The sequence below is a fragment of the Quercus robur genome, chromosome 12 (genome assembly GCF_932294415.1).
Source record: "Quercus robur chromosome 12, dhQueRobu3.1, whole genome shotgun sequence".
Classification (NCBI taxonomy): domain Eukaryota; kingdom Viridiplantae; phylum Streptophyta; class Magnoliopsida; order Fagales; family Fagaceae; genus Quercus; species Quercus robur.
The window spans coordinates 15538931-15563069 of NC_065545.1; the positions used below are offsets into that span (position 1 = coordinate 15538931).

At 36.2% G+C, this 24139-nt stretch overlaps 1 protein-coding gene across 1 annotated transcript; it reads right to left on the reverse strand.

Moving 5' to 3' along the window:
* Positions 1 to 2203: 2203 nt before the first annotated feature.
* On the reverse strand, positions 2204 to 13221 carry LOC126710577 (TOM1-like protein 9). Its single transcript, XM_050411108.1, has 10 exons — positions 12852 to 13221; positions 11111 to 11189; positions 7461 to 7559; positions 7244 to 7357; positions 6885 to 7045; positions 6133 to 6214; positions 5740 to 5825; positions 4893 to 5084; positions 3395 to 3879; positions 2204 to 3099 (listed from the first exon to the last, which is right to left on the reverse strand). The coding sequence occupies exons 1-10, from the start codon at positions 12950 to 12952 to the stop codon at positions 2510 to 2512; spliced, it is 1989 nt and encodes a 662-aa protein (XP_050267065.1). The 5' UTR covers positions 12953 to 13221; the 3' UTR covers positions 2204 to 2509.
* Positions 13222 to 24139: the final 10918 nt, after the last annotated feature.

Sequence of the window (24139 nt, forward strand, 5' to 3'; positions counted from 1 at the left end):
TTTATTTAGTTAAAATTAATAAATTTAAATTTTTTAATTTAAATGCTGACATGGCATTTTTTATTATTATTTTAATGGCCACGTCAGGCCAATAGTGTATGTCGTTTACCACCTGTGAAATTTCCGTTTCTGATGTAACGGCAGGGACCAAAACGAGAAGCGTTTTTCAGGATAGGGACTAAAAGCGGTAAAAATAAAATGTAGGGACTAAAATGGGAATCGCCTGAAAATGTAGGGGCTAAAATGTGGTTTTCGCCAAAAGAATATTTAAATAAACTGAGAAAAGAAATAGAGTTTTGAGATGTTGGGTGTATTGAAAAATGGTATGGTATAATTGATAAAGTAGCTTTTTGGGATGGTAAAATAGGATAGGATGGCATTTCCGGCTGTGGATGCTCTAAGATATTGGTACTTAGAATTCTCAGGATCTCAAAATCAACAAGAAATTACTTTGACTTGGTGTCAAAGTTGTAGGTGTGGGGGGGGGGGGCATGTGTTTGGGATAGAGGGGGACTCTTTTTTTTTTTTTGAGTCCGATCTAATGTAATATTACTAATTAGGACCTTGGTTGTAGTGGAGAGTGGAGAATATATAGATTGAAACTTGAAGTGTTGGAGTTGGATTGTGATTTTGTACCTGATGATACAAGATTTCATTGGATGGTTGATGACATTGACATTGGAAATAGCTCACCAGTAACATAGTTGTTCCATTTCTTTTGGGTGCAGAAATTGTAACACGACCCATTGTTTGCCTTATTGGGCCTTGTTTTATAGGCGGTCAAGGTTGGTGGATCTTTGATCTTCCCACCTGTATAGTTTGGGCTATGGAAAAAGATGGGCTCAAGCCCAACCCTTTATGTATTTGCATTGTTATTTTGTTTAATAAAAGAATTCATGACTATCCAGATTTAAAAAATAAAAAATAAAAAAATCTTGGGATAAAAAGACATTTACATTATGAATATGTTGGGTTTTCTTCTTTATTTTTTAGAATGTTGGGTTTCCTTTAAGCCTACACATTATACTTTCTTTATTGAAACTTTTTGTTTATGCACAACGTGTAGCCTCACACGTCCCATCAAATACAATCGAGAGGATTTTTCCAAGTCTTCGGATTTGGCCAAACTTAAAAAACGGAGTTTTACTATATTCTTGTTTTGTATTGTTTCCTTTTGCATTAATTTATAGATTATGAGTTTAAATGACCAAAAAAAAATCTCTCATAAATATTAAAGTCATCTTATTAGGAAAAATAAAATAACTCCAAGTCCTCAACCCATCATCCCAATCTGCCTCACTAGAGAGACGGGACGAGACGGGACGAAGATGATAATCATTATTTGACCCACCTCACCCTTAGCCATCCCTAGGCACATTATTGATAATATCAATTTTCAAAAAAAAATAAATAAATAAAAAATAAAAAAAGAAGTAAATTGATATTAGGCCAAATCACTTCTGATCATAATATATATATATATATATAAATATATATATATATATATTTATTTATTTATTTATTTAAACCTGGATGGAGCTAGATGAGGAGCAGAAATGTTTATGATTACATCATGGGCATAAAGAAATGTTTCAACTGTTCAAATCATTAAAAGTAATAGTAACTCTTTTAAGATTAATGGGAATTTTTTTTTTCAAACACTTGCCTTGAATTTAAAGGGGCATGATTGCATTCCAATGTATACCTTCTCGACTGGGAAAGGTTCTAAACAAACATAAATATAATCCATTAAATATTGTGGAAGAACAAACTCTCTGCACAGGAAATCAAAACTTTCTTCAAATGCGTATAGGTACAACGATAAACTATAGGACATGCTACTTTTCACCTTATATTAAATTACTTAGCCAAACAAACATGTGCTACAGATCCAAAGGCTTTATTAAAATTTCTTCAGATAAGAATGCATGATTTACAAATGGGAATAAAATATGAATTTGGAGTGAACTTCATATCTGCTTGCTTACAAAATATTCGTATTGTAATTGAAGGTTTATTGCATCTAAAATCTATACACAGTATCCTAACGACCCTCTTGTGTGCGCCATTCTAATAGAGATAGAAGTTGAGCCTACTTCTTATCCCCTCAAATTCATTGCGCATTAAAAGTTCCCAGGTATAGCCAGGGTAAGAGAAAAATTTAATGAAATCATCTATGAAAAAAGAAAAAAACGAATGGAGGTATCTAAAAGAAAGAATGCTTCCAACTAATAGAAGGAAATAAAGTCCAAATATCGTTTATGCCATCCTAATCCAAAGGGAGGTATCCCCTTTTTTTTCTCTCTCTCTCTACAAGGAATATACATGATTCCAATGCTAGATAAACAACACAAATGTGGGTCAAAAGCAAAAACTATATATATTGAAAAATTAAAAGGAAAAAAAATAATAAGACAAGGAAACCAGTTAGCAAACCGTAAAAAAAAAATTAAAAAAAAAAAAAAAAAAAAAAAAGGATGAAAAAAAAAATCACGAAATCTTCATGACTTCACATACTACCGGCTGTTCCAGGAGTGGGTTTCGTTGGTTTCACTTTTGCCATATTAACCAGGTCCCCAAATAGCTTATCCTCCGGCTTAGAAGGTTTGCTAGGTGTGACATAAGATGAAGTAGGAACCTGGTAAGAGTTTCTCGAGCCATTGTTGTCACTAACAGATAAACCATACATTCCCTGCTCTACGTATTGCATCCCTTGTTGCTGACCATAGCCATAGCCATAGCCCGCATATTGGTTACCATACATCTGTTGAGGATACGTAGGCATCATTTGGGCAGGCTGCATTGGCTGCGGAACCATTCCCATATATGGCCCTCCCTGGATCGGCTGAGAGTGCAAACCCAACTGCTGGCTCTGAGCAACCTGGCCATTGATTGCCGACAAATGGCCACCTGTAATTGGCTGGATATACATACCTACCACCTGATCATTCCTCATTGGTTGTGATCCCAGAGGATGAGTGACAACCACCTGACCAGCTTGCACCGGTTGAGGGTATTGAGCAGCTGCTACAAGGCTACCATTGTCCACTGGCTGAGCTTCCCAAGGTGGTGGTGGAAATGACCCACTGCTTTGAGCACCTGTTCAAAAGTAAGCATTTAAGTTCCTGTCCATCATTCTCAGCACACAAATCCAAGCATTTGCATGATAAAAGCTGACAATTTGAGCCCAGCACATCACAGCACACTAGTTGGTGAAAACATAAAATGTAAGGATCCTGCATTTATTGTGAACATTAACAAGTTTTTGACATGATAGTGATGTGGCATGCTGAGACTGCTTTGGCTGAGACAGGAGAATATGGCTAAATAGGATCTGTCAAAAGCAATATGTATTTATAGTAAAAAATAGCATATATGTAAGTGAGAACCACACCATAGACTGACGAAGGAGATTGCTGCTGCTGGGGGATCTGGCCATTCCAGGCTGAACCAGCCCCTTGCATGTACACTGACTGTTCATACTGAGGCGACCCAACATTTGGGGCACTTCCGTTTGAGTAAAATCCACCTTGGGGAGAATGAGTATTCTGCTGCTGTTGGGTTTGATGAGCCAAATGATTGCTTTGTCCAGCCAGATTGGCAGATTGAGTATTGACAGAATTTGGAGTGTTACCATCTGTAAACATGTCAAAAAGAACAAGGGCATTCTGCTGAGACAAAGGAGTGTTTGGCTGCTGTACCCCGACAGGAACAAGAGCAAGTGAATTATCTGCCTTTGGTGAACTATAGTCATCACCACTCAGCAGGTCCATTTTGGGATCAACCCTTGCTAAAGGAGCTGCAGCATTAGTTACGGGAGGTGCAGGAAGCAACAACTGGTTCAGTGGCTGTGCCCCTGCACTGGCACTTGAAGTGGATCTGCATAAAAGTCCAGCTCTTAGCCTCTTACAGCTCAAATAACCAGATGGTATCTGATCAATGTACTAAATTTCATCAAAACTTCTCCTTTTATATGCAAATAAAACTCATGTGACCCTACTTGACAGGACCATGACCTTCCACTCAACCCTTTGCTTATGTGAGGGAAAGGCCATTAGGTCCTCAGTTTGTATGCTGAAAGGATCAGGTTTGCAACACACACACAACTCAAAAATCCCTTCCAATTTCGAGCACCTTTAGTTTTGATTCAAAACATTCCAAAAACAAGTAGGCTCAAAAGGTGGAACTTGAAGGCAAGATGCATATAATCCAACGTTGTGCAATGGCCAGAAATTTTCAACCAAGCACTTGCAAAAATGTGAATTCCACAAATCCTTGGTGAAATTCACTAAAAATTTCTCAAGACCCTAGTTCAATTTGCGCTACAAAAAATCTAAAAGAAGAACAAAGGATGGGAAAAGAACTAGCAAAAAGAAAGATCTAGAACTTCAGAGAGTCCCAGGAGTTACAGGCCAGCAGAGACCCATTATCAATTTCGAGATGTATGTAAGACCAACAAGCAACATGCTTCCATTAAAAACAACAATGACAAGAGAAGATGCAGGACAAAGATTCACATCTATAAATAGTGCTGCATTTAGAACACCAATTTCATTTATAAAAGGGCACAATACGTGACTCACAACCTTTTTCTTAATTAGTAAAAAGGAATTTAGAACTTCAATTGTTTATAAAAAGTAAAAACCAATCATTAAACCTAGCAGTGTCAACAAAGGGAAAAAAAAACATAGGCAGTGAATACCTACTTAAAAGATTTCTTATTAGATCTCTTTGTAATTGATGTAATAAAACTAATAGAATTATAAGTAATAAAATATGATGATTTTTACATTAGGTCAATCTCAACAATTACACAGTTTACCTGTGGATTTAGTTATCATACTACAATAGATAGTGCAGTGAATGTAAACAGTTCAAGAAAGCCCTATTACCTCCCGTCAGGCTGTTTAGTATTATCTCCAGCATCAACCAGAGGACCACCAACATCAACGAGTGATCTAACTGGTTCAGGCTTGGTTTTCTCCATTTGAACAGAAGTTCCTGATGCAATAGCTTCATGCCTGGCCAGTACTCGCTGCAAGTCATCATTCAGCGATAGTCCTTGACACAACAGTGACTCATCCCTGAAGAGATAGATGAAATTATGATTGTGATAACCAAATACATTACCTATATAAATCCACATAACATTTCACAGGGTTGTGGGATTTGCTCACTAAAGAAAGGACTTTTCGAAAAAATAATGTCATTGCTGAAAGTCGGTAGATGATGCTGGACAAAAACACACACAACCAATGTATGTGTATGTTTGTAAAATATGCACGCATGTTAGAGAGAGACCATGCTGAAAGATTTAACTAATTGTGTCAAAGAGAACTGTTTCCCAATGAACTGGCATTAAGCCAGGTTCAGGATTGGAACCATTAGCCAACATAGGCACTTACTACAGTGTTAACAAATCTAGTCAAAAACAAACAGAGAAGCACATCCAAGAGTAATGCCAACATCATTCTGAAACCACCCCCCCACCCCCCCCAAAAAAAAAAAAAAAAAAAAAAAAAAAAAAAAAAAAACTGAGGGCACTGGAAGGGACAACACATCAGAATACCAACATGATAACACAAAAAAACATCTCCACATGTGATACATCATGGTAAGAAGAAGAAATAAAACTGAATAAAGGGCGGCTTTTACAGGCATTACTAAAATGGCTGAAGAGCCAAGCCTGGATCTATTTATAAAAGAACTTGAGTAATGTAAACAGAAGCAAGGTCTTACGAAGTCGAGTTAACAAGATGCACCACTCTCTGCTTGTATGTACGACACTGTTCCACCAAGTCGACAACAACCTCTTGCCTAAGCCCCTGCAAATTAGAACGAATATTTTCCAGCATGCAAACAGAGATTGGATAAGAGAATTGTAATATGCACTAAAAAAAGTGAGAAATATTTCCAGGATTTGGTGTTAATTGTTTGAAATTTATATGCACAAAAATATTGCGTAACATTATAAACTAGAGAAATTAAAATTATGATCCAAATCAAGTTATAGCAGTGCAGTTTTGATGAAGATAATAGTGTATTTGTTAAGCATTCAGCTCTATATTACTGATGCATTGATCACATGATAATGGTAGTTTAGTTTCAATATTCTTCACGTTTCAAATATACCTCTTTGTTTGCTGGCTCTATTGCACTTAGCATTTCTGCAAGGACATCCATGATACCACGTGCATTCTGAATTTCTGACAGGCTAACAAAAGAATTTTCCATTAAAAAAATGACATTAGTTGATAAAAAACGATTAAAAAGGGCATATAATGTTATGCACTCATCAGCACTGGAAAAAATTAGTTTATGCTCATTCTTATATTGACCAAACAAATCTTCTGATCCAAAGAACATCCCTCTGTTCACTTTCATAGGGAAAAATATTTAAAACATCAGCATCATGCTACTTCAAGTCCCCTTTAATCGAGCCCAATGGATCAAATTTATCTAAATTCTGGTTCCTGAATGCTTGAGAACTAAATGAGTAGTGGAAGGATATTCTACCACTAACTATGCAAAGGACAAGATGAGACCAGGAAACACAATTTTATCCTCAATTAATATATTGAGTTCAATCAGGGGGAGAGGGAAATTATTGAATTCATCTGCAAGCGAAGGACAGGACAGAATAGAACACTTGGCCTGAAAATCAAGCAAAATCACATGCTGGCTATATAAATTGATAAGTAAAACACATACTGCCCCACATTCAGATGTGCTCAAAAATCAAATAACAGTCTTGCCATCATCCAATCATGGGCAACTAATAGAGAAGTACCATCTCAAGTAGCCAGATAAATTTATATGTTGACTACCAAAATGATTGTCAGGTTAGTTTCCGTTCAAGCAACATAACAGAGCTACGGACGTACCTCAAGGTTGGAAACTCAGAATCTGCAGATGACTCAGCTGTCTCTAGCTGATTATCAGGATTGCGCAAATTCTGAGGATATGATGTCAAAGGTTGTGTTTGGGGAGGTGTGAATACAGGCGCAGCCCTCTCAGATCTCTGAGGGAATACCGCCCCAGCACGCTGAAACAAATAAGTGCTTTGACTCAGAGAATGTTAAAAACTAATTATGAGAATAAGCACTATGACAGTGTAATGGAACTGAAATGACAAATTCATGCTCATTTAGTAGTGCATAAAAGATTCTTATCTCATTGCTCATCAACTATGTAAAAATTCTGTGACTGAAAACCTTGAAGAGAAAAACTTAAGTAGACATACCAACAAATCTTGGTATGCAGCATAGTATTGTGGATATCTTGCCCTTGGTCCTCCAAATGCTTCTTGCCAAGTATCTATCAGGATCAATATTTTCTCTTTGACATGGAAGTCGGGCTACAATATAAATCAGAAATACTATGAACAGATTATACAAATTGAGTGTAAATAATAAAAACAACATTTGGCTGCAACTAAAATATTCTAGAAACATTCTTACCTTCTTTTTTACTATCTTCACCATTTCGTGAAGAACATCTTTCTCTGCCACATGCATATGAACAATATCCCCACAATTCTTTATGACTGTCTCCAAAAGCTAGAATACAGCAACCAAACTCTTGTATATGTAAACGAATTTCATTTAAATAAAATAAAAAAGAGAAGCGCAAAACGGGGAGAAACCCTAGTACACAAGAAATATACAAAGGAAGAACCAAAAAAGAAATACAAAGAAATTAACATCTGAAATTCATATTATCTAGAAATTCAAAGAAACAAAAAATATAATTGACTAGTAGCAAGTCCACTCATAAAACCTTGAGCTGTACCACCGATAGATTTTCCCTCAAAAGTGTGTAAATTCCTTTCCCTCCAACTGCTCCACATTAGGCACAAAGGAACTACCTTCCAAATCTCCTCTGTTAAGTTTTCCATAATTCCCCTTCCAAGAAGCCAAAAGAGCAACACAAATTTTGGCAATACCTAACTTACCCCCCCAAAAAAAAAAAAAAAACAAAAACAAAAAACTAATTGCTACACCTTCCACGCAATTACACAATGTAAAAAAAGATAATCCATGACTCCACATTAGGTTTACAAATGTAGCACCAGTCAGTTGGTCCTCTGTAAAACAAAGTTGTTAAAAATGACAAAAGATATAGTGCTTTACCAGATCATTTTCCAACTCTTTATTCTAAAAAACATGTTTTCAAGGTGAGAACAGGAAATTATTTCCTATTTTTTTTAATAAATTTATTTGGAAAAACAAAACTTTAAAACTGTTTTTTGAAGTCAATTATGGATCCTTAACAGACTAGTCAAGGTAAGGCACATAAATTCTTTTCTATCACTTCATTTTATATGAAATCATACTCTCTGTTACTTTCTTGATTGACATGTCCTTTTTTACTACTTCAATTAATATTATTTTTGGTCTTCTTCTACATTCTTTCGTTCCCTCAACATGAATCAACTTACTCTCCTTTGTGATCAAACTATCTCAAGCGATTCTCATGTTTTCATCAATATGGGTCGCCCCTATCTTTAAGCAACTCTCCTCATTTTGAATGATATATTTCCTTGTATTTTTCCACTTATCCATCTTAACAGTCTCATTTCAACTCCACTCATTTATTAGCAGCCCAACATTACGTACCATAGAGTATAACTGGTTTTATAGCAATCTCATAAAATTGCACCTTTAACTTAATAGGTATTCTAAGATCACACAATACTCTTTATGCATTTTTTCACTTCACCTGCCTTACTCTTATCTTATGATTCACGTCGTCTTTAATCTCTCCATCATTATGAATTATTGATCCAAGCTATCAAAAGCTCTCATTCTTTGGTATCTCGGCCATCAAGTCTTATGGCTCCTTCATCTTTGTTTCTACATTTACTTACACCCCATGTCCTTTGTTTTAGTCTTAATTAACAGAAAGCCATTAGATTCTAACATGTCTCACCAAGTTTCTAACGTGAAATTAGATCCACGTCTAGTTTTATCCACAAAAAGTCTAAAACTATATCATTTGCAAAAAACATACACCAAGGGATCTCCACTTTAATCAATTTAGTGAGCTCGCCAAATTTGTCCCTTTATTAGACAATATAAAATTTATTTAGCCTATGCTTAATAATTGCAATATTATCATTAATTTTTTATTTTGACAAATAAAAATCATATTTACTTGACTTTATTTTTTATGCTTGATAAATTTTAGTATGGGAGTTCAATATTTTTCCAAATCCAACAAGGCAAACAGTGGAAGACATTGAGAATGGTGAAAGAATAGTTTGGGTTAGGTTAGTGGTAGTATGTTGTCTTAATGTGTGACAAGTACTGGATTTTGTGGTTTATTGGGTGATGTTGAAGAGGGTGTTAGATGTCTATATTTGTAGGCATTGGTTGTATGGGAAGCATAGTAATAGCATCATATGTATTGTGGTTCCTCATTGTCTCATGTGGGTGATTTGGAGGGAGCAGTTATCTTGTAACTTGTTAGTTTATTTTTTAGATCTTTGGGACTTTCGTGTGTAATTATTCAGGAAGCTCTCCTTTTTTAGACTTCCCTTATTAAATAAACTTATAATTTTTTTTTTAAATCGTTGAAATTGACCCCAACTGAGATCGAGAGAGGCACTAAGTGGATCACACAACAGGTGGAGGGGCAACGTAAAGGCCACACTGTGGAGTGGTGGGCATGTGCGATGGAGGAAGGATTGGCGGTCTTTGCATGTGAAAGTGAAGAGGTTTGATAGATCCGATTTAGTTAAATTAAAAAGGCCCAACATTTACGATTTTGCCATTAGTAAGACTTCCTATGCTTCGACATATGAAATCAGCTCCTGTTAGGATTACTCTTTTCTAATCATGATCACTTATCAATATAATCCTATACATATGCTGACTGGGTAGGTTCAATTACAGATAGGATATCCAACTCAGGGTATTGCACCTTTGTTGGAGGAAATTTGGTCACTTGGGGAAGTAAGGAACAGGTGGCCATTGTAGCCATGTCCAGTGCAGAGACAAAATTCCATGCAGTTGTTCATGGTATTCTTTAGGTGAAAATGATGTTGAAAAGGCAGGGGTTTAACACACGAGAACCTATGTGATTGTATTGTGACAACAAGACAACTATTAATATTGTTCACAATCCTGTATTCCATTGACAGGATACACATTGAAATTGACAGACATTTAATCAAGGAGGAGCTAGATGAAGACATTATCTGTATTCCATTTGTGAAGATAAGAAAGCAACTGGCAGACATCTTAACTAAAGGAGAATGAATCAAGTAAAGTTTTTCACACCATTTTAAGCAAGCTAGGCATGTGCAATATCTTCACCTCAACCGGTGTCAAGGTTGAGGTGAAGATAACAGTTCATCAGTTTTGCAATTATCATCTTGTGTATGATAAAACCGGTGTCAAGGTTAAGCAAATTAATCTAAGAAAATTTCTCCCAAAAATCAACCATTTGCAGTCATCAAAATGTTTGGACCATCTTCCATTGAGAAAATATTTATAAAAAAATCTCAGGTATAACCCACTACCCTCTAAAAAATCACCATAGAAGAGAGCAGTCTAAACAGACTGTCTTGTCTGAAACTTTTTTTTTTTTTTTTTTTGATAAGTAAGTCTTGTCTTAAACTTTATCCACACCATACCAACTAAATCCATTTCCCCAAATGCCAACTTTATGTCTTGATATATCCTAAAAGAGTTCCCCATGCTCCAGAAGTCCAGCATACTACACAAAACAAAGGCCCGTTCAAAGCCTCAAACAGCACACATAACCCTTCTCAATTTCCATAAATAACTGACCCTGAACAATGGAGAAAGTAATATGAACACAAGCTCTGCCAAGTAGTCTCCCAACGAAAATAACAGGATGTGAAGAGAAACACTATAAAGTGGATACACACACACATCTTTATATAACCAATATTTTTCTACATAATTTATAATGTATACAGTACATACCTCTACATAAATAAAAATTAACACAAGTGGAAAGAGGTCACAAAAATCAACCGTATTTACATTTTTTTTTTTAATTCATATACTTATACATATCTCTGTGTGTGCATGTGTGCGCGCACATAGATGTGTATCAATATCAAGTTTTGTGAACTTACTGTTAAGGCAAGCAGTTGAACTTTTGGATTCTTACTGCCAATGCGCTTCTTAATACCTTTAACAACATCCTTTGCTTGCCTAAAAAAATATGATAAAGAAAAGAATTCTAAACTTAGGAAAATTGAATGAGAAAGACAATGAATATCAACACATATAACTCCATTTACGCCCTCAAACACAAGTGCTAGAATTAAAAATGAATACGCAAACCAAGCATGTGGTTCCCCTTGTAGCCCAATGATTTGTAGGACCCTATTTCATCATAGGGAGCCACCAGGCAACATGTAGCGGAAGAAGTACAACCTTTATTTATATATATATATATGCCACCTTCGTACAATTCATCGTTTCCAACCATTAGTGCATTACAACAACAAGATGAAGTCATACGATGGCATTCTTAAGTTCTTACAAACAAGTTTATATTGACCATATCCACACTTTTTTTTATAGGTAAAGAGAAATTATTAATAAAGAAACAAGAACTCTATGTTCACAATAGTGAACACAAAGTATCATGACCGTATCCATACTTTCCCTAATAGAAAAATTATTTTAAAACCATTCAAATGATTGGAATCCTCATCATTCAAATGAACCCACCAGCTATATGATCACAAATTATCAAACATGAGCTGCATTTTATCCCAAATAACCAAACCATTCAAATAAATATAAATATAACTACTCCCAAAAGTTTGTAAACCATTCAAATGATTGAAATCCTAATCGTTTAAATGACCCAACTGGCTATATGATCACAAATAACCAACCATGAGCTGCATTTTATCCCAACTAACTAAACAACAACAAACAAAGCCTTAGTCCCAAAAATTTTGGGTCGGCCACATATATTCTTTTCCTTCATTATATTCTATCTGAAATCATATTCTCTGTTACTTCTCTAATGGACGTGTCCTTTATTATTACTTCTACTAATGTGATTTTTGGTCTTCCTCTACCTTCTTTCTGTTCCTTTATTCTTGATCAACTACTCTTTCTTCCCATTAATTGCTCTCCTCTACTCTCTCTCATCCTTTCATCAATATGGGTTACTACAATCTTTAAGCGAATTTCTTCTTTCGAATCCTATCTTTCTGTGCCTTTCCATAAGTAAACCATTCAAATATATATATAACAACTCCCAAAAGTTTGTAGATCTTTTTTATTAGTAAATTACACATACCTGGTGGGTCCATTTAAACCACAACCTCTCCCCCAACCCCTTTCTTATTGAACAAACACACTCATCACCAAATTACACAGACAAAAACTAAACTTTATCACAAAATGGATACAAAATTTTATTAAACCCATCAGCTAAACCACCCAGTTCATATTCCTAGATCCAAATTATGGCACAACATACCCAATTACCTATAATCCAACTCTCTTTTGCTTCACACAATGTAAAACATAAAATAAAATAAAATAACTTATTGATTAACCGTTTGAGAGGCATGAAAGCAACGAACCCCTCAACTTTCAAAATTTATGTTAAGAATTCAATTCTTCTTTTCTTTTCTTTTTTTGTTCTTATTCCTAAGCCAAAGGTAACTGTTCGATCAAATTAAAACACCTTCCCCAACTCAAATCCATCAAAAATTCAAAATTGCGAAAATAACACAAAAGATAGAGAAATTTGAATAATTGAAAATGTTGAATTCTAGCACAAACCAAAAAAAAAAAAAAAAAAAAAAAGTGAAAACGAAGATTAGGTAGATATTGCAAAAGGCATACCCAGGGTCGTGATTGAGCATATCGCAGATCTCGATGTTCATCGCCCAATCTGGACCGATCAGCATATCGCTCGTCGCTCTATCCACCATCGAATTCACCATCTCCGCTCCGCTCAAATTCTCCGATCCACTAATTTCAACGCCGCCAAAGATCGCTCACAAATTCCGCCGATTATCACAAAAATATTCCGGCGACTCTCTCTCTCCCCTGCTTTCTCTCTCTAACTATTCTGTTTGAAAAAACTCTCTCTCTCTCTCTCTCTCTTTTCGAGATCGCTACTTTTCTGTTGAGGAAAACTTGTTTTTTTTTTTTTTTTTTTTTTTTTTTTTTTTTTTTGCTGTTGGGTTTAGTTTTCGTTAATTGCTTTCTCTATCATTTGGGTTTTTGGTTTTTCAGAGGTAGAATTTAACTTGTTTTTAAAATGATGGACCAGTCATAATGGGCCACGTGTTTGCCAGAGTCACAGCTCACGCGTGCCGTCCTGAAGTGTATTACTTCTCAAAGCACTGTAGTTCCCTCGTGTTTTTATGTGGGCCCACCTCGTTAGGCTTGTCACTTTTTAGTTTCGATATATTATCCCGTGCAACTGTGTATCTACAAAAAACGGTTTTTTTTAGGAAATAAAAAATAAATAAATAAATAAAAACAGTTGATCAATAATATATTTCATTTTTAGTCAACAATTGACATGATTTTATTATCTGTCATTTACTACTTTTTATCATATTTACAGTTGTAAAATATTTTATAAAAGTTTATATGGCTTATCAAACTCTTCTAGAGACACGCACCTTACATGCATGTTTGTTATAAAAAATCTAAAATTACATAAAATAGTATAATTTGTGTTACAATTGTTCACATGGCAAATTATGAGTGGTAGAAAAAAAAAATTAATAGGTTCATGTGAAAATGACAAGCAGATAATCATAATCTGATATGCAAGATAATTGTGGTAAAAATTGGGGCATTTTATGTGACATTAGAATTACTCTATTTGTTAACTTGTAACTAAAATATGGAACCACCTTGAAAACAATTCAATCACTACTTAATATATGCACAAGTTATAGAAATGAGTATAACAAATTGTGTGTCCATAGACCTTTTTGTGACTTATTACTAAAAAAAAAATAGTATTTAAAGTAAGGTGTGAACTTAATCAAGTCAAATATTAAAAGTATAAATCTTATTTTAAATACAAGCTCAGCCAATATTAAACTATAATATGAGTTTAAACTTGATTCATTTTCTTCGATAAATTTATTCATTTCATGTATAGAGAAAAATGCTCTAACAAGTTTTTTTTACTCATTTAAAAACCTATACACATTTTTATTTTCAAGAAAGAAAATAGCCTCGAAAATTCGGTTGCTCTCTAAGAAAGAAGAAGTGAAACTAGCTCGTAGCAATAAGAAGGTAAAGGATATTCATCACGTTGAGTACAGCAGGAGCTCTGGGGAAAGGTCCCCATCCCATGAAACGCATAGTCCTTGGAACCAGTCTAATGCATCTTTCAAAGATAAACTGGTGGGTGAAATACCAGGGGCTTTTGCTCAGGCCTTCGACTTCGTAGATGATATGGATGCAAAGGATGATACTGATGATAAAGAGGTTGAAGTAAACTCTGATAGGGAAAGGCTTGGACAGGTAGCTATCAAGCTTTCAAAGGAAACCAAGCAACATATTAGAAAACCCTGGACAAAAGCCATCATTGTTAAACTAGTGGGAAGGTTTGTGAGTTTCTTATATATGCAGAGCAGACTTAACTTGCTGTGGAAGCCCATAGGGAGGATGGACTGCGTGGACCTTGACTATGGTTTCTTTCTAGTCTGCTTTTTCTCTAAGAAGGACCTTGGTAACGTTTTGAAGAGAGGCTCATGGTTTATCAGGGATCACTTCCTCTCCTTGAGGCTAGGGGAACCTTTTTTCAAGCCATCCACAGCCAACGTTTCATTGATTGCCATGTGGATTAGATTGAACGAGCTGCCTATAGAGTTATATGAAGCAGAAGTTCTAAAGCAAATAGGGAAGGTTGTTGGTAAGGTGCTAAGGATTGACATGCACACAGCGATGGAGGCTCGGGGCAAGTATACTAGGCTCTACATTCAGATTGACATCAACAAACCATTGGTGGACACCATTCTCATAGGCCGTTTTGAGCAAGCAGTGGTTTATGAAGGGATTCAGAAGCTTTGCTTCTCGTGTGGAAAAGTGGGGTATCAAGTAGATGCTTGTCCATACATCGTGCATAAGGGTAAAGATTCGGTGACTGGAAATGTCTCCCAAGGACAAGGCAGATACCTCATGCATTGGGCATGAAGACAACACCTCAGTACTATGCAATGACGTGTCTGCTACTACCATGCTCAATAGGAATGAAACAGAGGAGGCAGAAGGACAATACGGGCCTTGGCTGGTTGTTACTAGAAAAAAAAGGTGGTCACAGGGGGACAAAGCCCAGCTCCACCATGAAAGGACCTACCAAATCAGTCTGGAGACGACGTTGCACTATCCACTTAAAGATACAAAAGGGTACAAACACGTGTCGCAAGAGGAGCCTAAGTCTGTGGGAAGGGCACATGAAACACACACAAAACCATCTTAGGCCCCCAACTCACCTGACCCAATGACCAAGTCCAGGATGGAGCTACAAAACGCCTCTGAGAACATGACTACAGGTTGAGATAAGCAACAAAACCATGGGCTGACCTTTCCTCCCCAAGCTACCCATAAAAAGATGTCCTCTTCAGTAAAGGGTAAAAAGGGAGTGGCAAGGAATCTCTCATCTGATACAAAACCTAAGAGTGCCGCTTTCTCTCTAGTTGCTCCCTCTTCCTCTAAATCTACCCCTCTCAAATCTAGTGCTCCTTCAAACACAAACCATGGATCCATGCCAACCCCCAGTGTAGCTTTCAAATTCACGGCCGAAGCCAAAGGTGAAATGGGCGATAAACTTGGATAGGGAGGTAATCGAAATATAGGAGGTGATCATTTAGGAAATAAGGGCGAAATTCCACTCGAGTGATGGGTTGGTTCAATCACAAGTTAAAAAAAGCGTGGAAAAGCATCTTTCCGTTAACGGAGAAGAGTGCAAAAAGGGGCTCCTTACCATTCTCGGATCCATTGCGGGGGGTGATGCCAAACCCATGGTGGCAATTTCTAACAGATGGCCCTACGTCAGAGGAGGAGAGAAGGATAGTTTGGCAATCCATTCCTCAGATCTCACCAATCCCCATCTTATGCGAGACAAACCCATCAGAGTCACTATTCGAGAGGAGAATGCTAGAGACTCAGACCATTTCTACAACCATAATGGGGAACAGACACTATACCAAGCTCATTCAAGTGTTCAAGCCTACAATGGTGTTCAACCTACACTCGATTGCTCGAGAATTGAAGATAGGGGTTTTGGAACACTACCTGACTCTCAGTCCAAGGAAAGGTCAGGAGACAAAGATGCTAGAGAAGATCAGATGGAATCTGAGGAAAGATGTGGAAGTAAAGCCACCTTTAGATGAGTGTCCCACCCTCGACCACCATCTCATCATGAATATCATTATTTGGAATAGCAAAGGCGCGCTAAAGCCTAATTTTCAGACTCATATTCGAGAACTTGTTCAAAACTATGATCCAACAATTCTTGTGGTAATGGAAACCAGATTGGGAGGGGATAAGGCAAAGGAGATTACCGATAGGCTCCCCTTCAATGGTGCAATTCACACTGACACCATTGGCTATGCGGAAGGTCTTTGGCTGCTGTGGAATTCAGACAAAGTGGAGGTCAAGTTGCTAGCAAAAACTGAGCAAGAAATTCATATGGAAGTCAAGGTACTTTTCTCTAACCTTGTTTGGTTTTTTTTTTTTTTTTTTTTTTTTTTTTTTTTTTTTTTTTTTTTTTTTTTTTTTTTTTTCCTGCTATATATGCTAGTCCTAGGAGTGAGGAGAGATGTATTATGTGGGAAAACCTAACAAAAGTTACAGAGCTTCAGAATAAGGCCTGGGTTATGGTTGGGGATTTTAACGAGCCGTTAGTACGTGGAGGAAAATAAATTTGGAGGTAGAGGGTGAGCATTAGTCGGTCCCTTCTTTTCAAAGATTACTCAGACAAATGCAATATGATTGATATGGGCTTCTCAGGACCCAGGTACACCTGGACAAATAAGAGGAACATCAATAATCTGATTCTGGAGAGGATAGATAGATTCTTCATCAACCCAGAGTGGTGCATGCTTTATCCAAATGCAAGAGTCACACACCTCCCCAGGTGTCATTTGGATCACTGTCCTGTTCTCATAGAGGTGCTGCTTGTTTGAGAAATCCGACTCATCAGGCCTTTCAGATTCCAAAAGTGTTGGCTATCAGATTTATCCTTCTTGAATATTGTCTCAAAAGCTTGGAGTAGAACGGGAAGTCTAGCAGAATCCATAGACAAGTTCTCCAAGGATGCAATAGAGTTGAATAAATATCAGTTTGACAACATCTTCCATAAGAAAAGAAGGATAATGGCTAGAATTTACGGTGCTCAAAAAGCAATGGCCAACCAACCTTGTACCTTTCTCATTAATCTCGAGCATCAACTCCAGCAAAAGCTTGAGCTCATCCTAGACCAGGAAAGAGATCTATGGATGTTGAAGTCTAGGATTAACTGGCTAGTTTAGAGTGACTGGAATACCTCTTTTTATAATGTGTTGACGCTTGCTAGAAGGAAAAGGAATCACATAGCCTCGATAAAAAAATGAAATGGGGGTGGATCACAGATGAGAGAGCGGTCATGAATCACTTCAAAGAAGGGTTTATTTCCCTGTACACTTCTTCCCATATGAGCTCTCCTCTGGTCTTCACTCAAACTAGCTCTTGGAAATCACATCTATCAGATGAAGTTAGTTGCTCTCTCGGAACCATGGTTTCTTTGGAGGAGATAAAGGATGCCCTCTGGTTAATGAAGTCATACAAGACTCTGAGTCCAGACAGCTTACATGCAGGCAATGTTGTTAAAAGCGTGCTTAAGCGCAAAGCGTAGAGCCCTTGGGGCTTTTTCCCTCTAAAGCAAAGCGCCCTCACAAAAGCGCGCTTTTTTGAGCTTTTTTATTAAGCTCAAAGTGTGCTTTTTTGAGCTTTTTGTATTTTTTTTTTTTTAAATCCTGATTTGATTTTTAGCCATTAGATCTAAATATGTTTGATATAAGCTATTGATTTAATATATAAAAACTAATAGTGTGGTGTCCTACCATACACCTAAGCCTATCTTTTTTAATATTTTTGAACTTTTAACCACAACCACACAAACAAACACTAAATCAGACACTCCCAACCTTACTGCTTCCTTCTAATCACAGTGCTCTATCGGTATCAAGTTCAAAGATTCAAAGGTACGTCTCTCTCTCTCTCTCTCTCTTTTATATTCTTCATTTTTAAACCTTTCTTTTTTTACTCTTTTTGAAACCCAGTCCTCAATCTTCTTCTCTTCCCCTTTCTTTCTTTTTTCCCCTCATTCTGAAACCCACAACACAATCACATAGCTCCTCTTTCTTCTTTTGTTTTTTTTCCTTTCTTAAACCTGTTCCATTCTCTCTCTCTCTCTCTCTCTCTCTCTCTCTCTCTCTCTCATTTTGAAACCCACGACCCAGTCACATAGCTCCTCTGTTTCTTCTTTTTCTTCTTTTTTCTTAAACCTATTCCATTTTTTTCCCTCATTAATGAAACCCAAAGCTCCTCCCTTTCTTAGTTGGGTCATTCATGAAAAAAAAAAAAAAAACATGTATGAATGTATGAAATTATTTATATGTGTTAATTGTTTAGTAACTTTAGTTACTTTAATAGATGTCAACATAGCACTTAGACTCATATTGAATTTTTCTTAAATTTATTAAGTGATTAAATTATTAACTAATGTTAGTAATTAGTTATAGGGCATTAATGCATTATGGCTACTGGAGATTCAAATTCAAGAAAAGATATTGAATGGAAGTATGCGTATCTAGCTAATCAAAACAATAAAAATGATTTAACTTGCAATTTCTGTGGGAAAGTTGCAAAATGAGGGGTTTATATGCTTAAGCAACACTTGGTTGGAGGTTATAGAGCTATTGTTAGTTGTCAAAAGTGCCTTGAACATGTGAAGGAAGAAGTTAATCAATATATGCTGAGAAAAAAAAAAAAACAGAAAAAGAGCAAGTAAATTTGACGGTTGAATTTGATGATGTGGCTTTTGATGAAGAAGAGGAGGATGAGGTTGCTAAAGTTGATGCTCATGGCAAACGAGTGCAAAATGTAGGTGACAGTAGCACTAGTAAAAAGAAACAAGGCATGTAGGTCCTATGGATGCATTTGTCTCCTCTTAAATCAGCACAAATGGGAAAAAGTGGAAAGGGGGTCTAAACAACAATTAATAATGCTTACAAGAAAGAGTTAAGAGAAAAGGCTTGTGTTGATATAACAAGGTGGATGTATGAAGCAGCAATTCCATTCAATGTTGTTAATTATGATCGTTTCAATGCTGCAATTCAATCCATTGGACGATATGGAATTGGTATGAAGCCCCAAGTTACCATGAAGTGAGAGTTCCTTTATTGAAAAAGGAAGTGGTCCACACCAATGATATAATGAAGAGCCATAAAGAAGAATGGGCAAGAATTGGATGTTCCATTATGTCTGATGGATGGAAAGATAAAAGTCATAGATTTTTGATAAATTTTTCGGTGAATTGCTCTAAGGGAAGCATGTTTATCGAGTCTATTGATGTGTCTTCATATATGAAGACCGGAGAAAGGATGTTTCAACTACTTGATAGCATGGTGGAGAAAATTGGAGAAGACAAAGTTGTACAAGTTATAACTGATAATAACTCAAGTTATGTGATGGCAGGTAAGAAGTTATATATAGAACTATATATCTTAATCTCATGAAATTAGAAAATAGTATTCATATTTTATTTTTATTTTTTTCTTAATTGTTAGTAATTGTCATACTTATATTTTACATTATTAGGACGATTATTGAAGGCAAAAAAACCTCATTTGTATTAGACCCCATGTGTTGCCCATTGTTTGGATTTGATGTTGGAAGACATTGCAAAGCTTCCTACAATCATGAGAACAATAAAAAAGGACAATTGAGCTTGCTGGGTGTATATATAATCGTACTAGTCTCATAAACATGATAAGACAATTTACAGGGCAAATGAACTTGCTTAGGCCCGCTAAAACTCGATTTGCTACATCCTTTCTCACATTATCAAGTATACATCAGCAAAATGAAAACTTGAGAAAGATGTTTACTTCAGAGGATTGGACCCATAGCAAGTGGGCAAAGGAGCTAACAAGAAAAAGGGTGGCTCAAACAATTCTAATACCTACATTTTGGAACACTGTTGTTTATAACCTTAAAGTGTCAAGTCCTATTGTTTGTGCTTCGATTGGTTGATGGGGAGAAAAGGCCTGCCATGGGATATATTTATGAGGCTATAGATCGAGCTAAAGAAGCAATTGAAAAATATTTTAATGGAAGGGAAGAAAGATACAAAGAAATCTTTGAAATAATATATCGAAGGTAGGATTGTCAACTCCATCGGCATTTGCATGTGGCTGACTATTTCTTGAATCCATAATATTTTTATGATAATCACTCTGAAATTGAACGAGATGAAGAGGTGATGGCTAGCCTATACAAATGCATACAAAGGTTAGTTCCAAACATTAAACAACAAAATAAGATTCTTGAAGAGTTGACATCATATAAGAGAGAAGAGGGCCTCTTTGGGTTGGAAATGGCTAAGAGGCAGAGAAAGAAAAAAGCACCAAGTATTTGCTTTGTTAGCTTTTGTTAGTTGTTACTTATTAGTTTGCCCATTTTATTAAATGGAAAAATTATTTAGTTCTTATAAAGTTTGAGTTAAGGGTTAAGACTTAAGAGTTAAGACCATTTTTTATTTTCCTTAACAGCTAATTGGTGGTCTGCTTATAGAGCTTCAACTCCAAGTTTACAACAATTTGCTGTAAAAGTTCTTAGCCTAGCTTGTAGTTCATCAGGGTGCGAGCGGAATTAAAGTATATTTGAACATATGAGTGACTAAAAAGTTAGGGACTTAATTGTGAAATTTATTTCATGATTTAATTATCATGATATCATCATCTATGCATATTAATATATGGTTATATGGATTGTGTGGGTGCATAGCAAGAAAAGAAATAGGTTAGCACAATCCTAGATGAATGATTTGGTATATATTAAGTACAATAGGCCTTGAAGCGGAGATATAATTTGCGTGACACAATTGATCCAATCTCTTTGAAAGATGTAGATGATAGCAATGAGTGGTTGATTGGAAGAGTAGAAGAATTTGCTGAAGATGATCTTGTGTCTAAAGATGATATTTTGATATGGGGCAGTGTTGCTAGAGCTTTTGGAGTTGAAGAAGAAAGATTCAACTGCAAATCAAGAATGGGACCATTAGGGCAAGCTACAGGTTCAAGTTCAAGTTCACAACATGCTCCTCATGATGGAGATGAAGATGATGAGGAAAATGATGAGGGCTACAAATCTTGTGATGAAAATGATGATGGTCCCTTGCTTGATGAGGTTGATGATGATTATGTAGATTAGGATTTCATTGCATATTTGCATCGATTTTGTTAGGCAAAGATATTTTGTTAGGCAAAGATAACATTACTTAACATTCTAGTACTTTTTAGCCTCTGCCTTTTTGGTTCTATACTTCTATTTTGATTCAATCATGTTTTGTAATCATGGCCATCAAATATCATGGTTGCATATATTTTGTAAAGCACAATAGAATTATATAAATGTTATATAAATTATATAAAATGTTTTATTGTAATTTATATGATTAATTGATCACTTGATTATTGTATTGATTATTATTCATTTTTTTAATTAATTTTTTTTTTAAATGTGTGTTTCACATCAATCAGGCGCGCGTTTGCACTTTGTGCTTTGTGCCTAGGCTCTATGAGGCCTTTGCGCTTAAGTGCGCTCAGCACTTTTAACAACACTACATGCGGGGTTCTTCCAAAGGTTTTGGCTCACAGTGGGGGACTCAGTGAAGGAGGAGGTCATGAAAGCCTTTATGGAAAGGAAGGTCCCTGATTATCTCAAAAAAAACATAGTGCTCATTCCCAAGGTTCAAGGACTAGAGATTATTGGAAATTACAGACCCATTAGTCTTTGCAACTCCGTTTACAAAATCATCTCAAAAATTATTGTTGCTCGCCTAAAATCGCATCTTGATACCTTAGTTGCCCCGTACCAAGCTGCCTTTGTCTCGAGGAGGAGGGGTGTTAATAACATCATCATTCTTCAAGAGTTAATTCACTCCATAAGCAAATCCATGGGGGAAAAATGGTACATGGCCATCAAGATTGATCTGGAGAAGGCCTATGATAAAATCAAGTGGAGTTGAAGGAGATACTAGTGAATTTTAACTTCCCGGGTAACCTCATAGATCTAATAATGAGCTGTGTTTCTTCAGTATCCACCTCTCTTTTGTTTAATGGAGGTTGTCTTGAGCCTTTCCGATCATCCCAAGGCATAAGGCAAGGCGACCCGCTGTTTCCCTACCTCTTCATCCTTTGCATGGAATACTTGGGGTATTTAATAAAGGCAAAATGTGAGCAAAAGTGTTGGACTCCTTTTAAAACTTCCAGGAGTGGGCTTGCCTTCTATAGCACATTTTCTTTGCAAAGGATCTTGTCCTATTTGCCAGAGCTGACCCCGATAATTGTGCCGCCATTAAGGAAGTATTACAAGCATTCTGCTCTAAGTTAGGTCAATCCATTAGTGCAACAAAATCCTGAGTTTACTTCTCTCCCAATGTCAACCCAGATCAGAGAGAGGCCCTTTCAAATATTCTTGGGTTTAATTCAACCCCAAACTTAGGTAAATACCTAGGTTTTCCTTTAAAACACCTAGGGAGTCGAAACCAGGATTCCAGCTTCGTTTTGGATAGAGTAAAAAAAAAAGCTTGTGAGATGGAAAGCAAAATCTTTTGTCTATGGCTGGGAGATCAGTGCTCATCCAAGCGTCATCCTCAGCTATTCTAGCCTATACCATGCAATGTGCCCACCTGCCCAATAAGATCCTCCAAGGTATCGATAGAGTCAATAGAAACTTTCTTTGGGGGTCCACTAAACAGACTAGGAAAATGCACTGGGTCAAATGGGAAAAAGTCACAAAACTCAAAGATTTGGAAGGGTTGGGCTTACAATCTGCCAAAGAGAGAAACATAACCCTTCTCGCCAAACTTAACTAGAGATTGCACACAGAGAGTAATAGCATGTGGGCTAGGGTGATCAAAATGAAATACGATACTAGGCAGAGAATTAATTCAGGAAATTATGCTAGACTACTAGGGTCTCCCATTTGGAAAGGATTGATAAAAGGAGAAGGAGTTTTTCGAAAATGGACTAAATGGATTCTAGGTAATGAAATCAATTTGAGCTTCTGGTGGGATTGTTGGTCAAACTTGGGGCCCATTAGGCAAATTACTCATGGCCCTCTAACGCAAGCAACAACTGATCTTAAGATCAAGGATGTGATATCCTCATCAGGCTGGAACTAGGATTATATTCCATTTGAGCCACCCGCTGATGTCAAAGCGGACTTTCAAGCAGTTCCTCTCTCTGTTGTAGCAAGAAACAATGATAAATTATCATGGAAGTTATTGACTAGAGGAGGTTTTGATATGAAAAACGCCTCTTTATTAGCCTCAAAAGGTCAGGATTGGGAGTCCATCTTGGGTTCATGGATTTGGAAACTTCCATCCTTTCCAAAAGTTCAATTGTTTATTTGGAGGTGCATACATCTCAGCATCAGCATCAAGGACAACGGAGTCAATATCGTATCGAAGGTTGTACCGATTTGGCCAACAATATGATATATTTCGGATACCGATCAATACCGATGTACCGTTTTGGGTTTACCGCTATTTTTTATATTTATAAATAAATAAATAAATATATATATATATATATATATGTGTGTGTGTGTGTGTGTGTGTGTATTATAATAAATATAAAAAGTTTACCATAAAACATTTCCTCAATTCAAAATTAATTATTTATGGTTTTAGACTTTAGTATCAATTAAAAGAAGAAAAAAAACACAATATAAAAATAAAAAGCTTAAAAGTTACCATTGCATACTAAGAAAACAAATAATACTAATAAGTTAATGCAAAATAAGTTACCATTCTGCCTTAACAAAAATTCAAAAATTACAAAACTTAAAATAAAAAAATAAAATAAAATAAAAAACTTTTTTCTGTACCA

Bases quoted from the DNA above. Each gene is read 5' to 3' on its own strand.
- LOC126710577 (XM_050411108.1), bottom strand. From the start codon at position 12,952: ATGGTGAATTCGATGGTGGATAGAGCGACGAGCGATATGCTGATCGGT. The intron at 7,560-11,110 runs GTAAGTTCACAA...GCTGTATTCTAG, and splicing joins TTCAACTGCTTGCCTTAACA to CTTTTGGAGACAGTCATAAA. The intron at 6,215-6,884 runs GTACGTCCGTAG...TTCTTTTGTTAG, and splicing joins TCTGAGTTTCCAACCTTGAG to CCTGTCAGAAATTCAGAATG.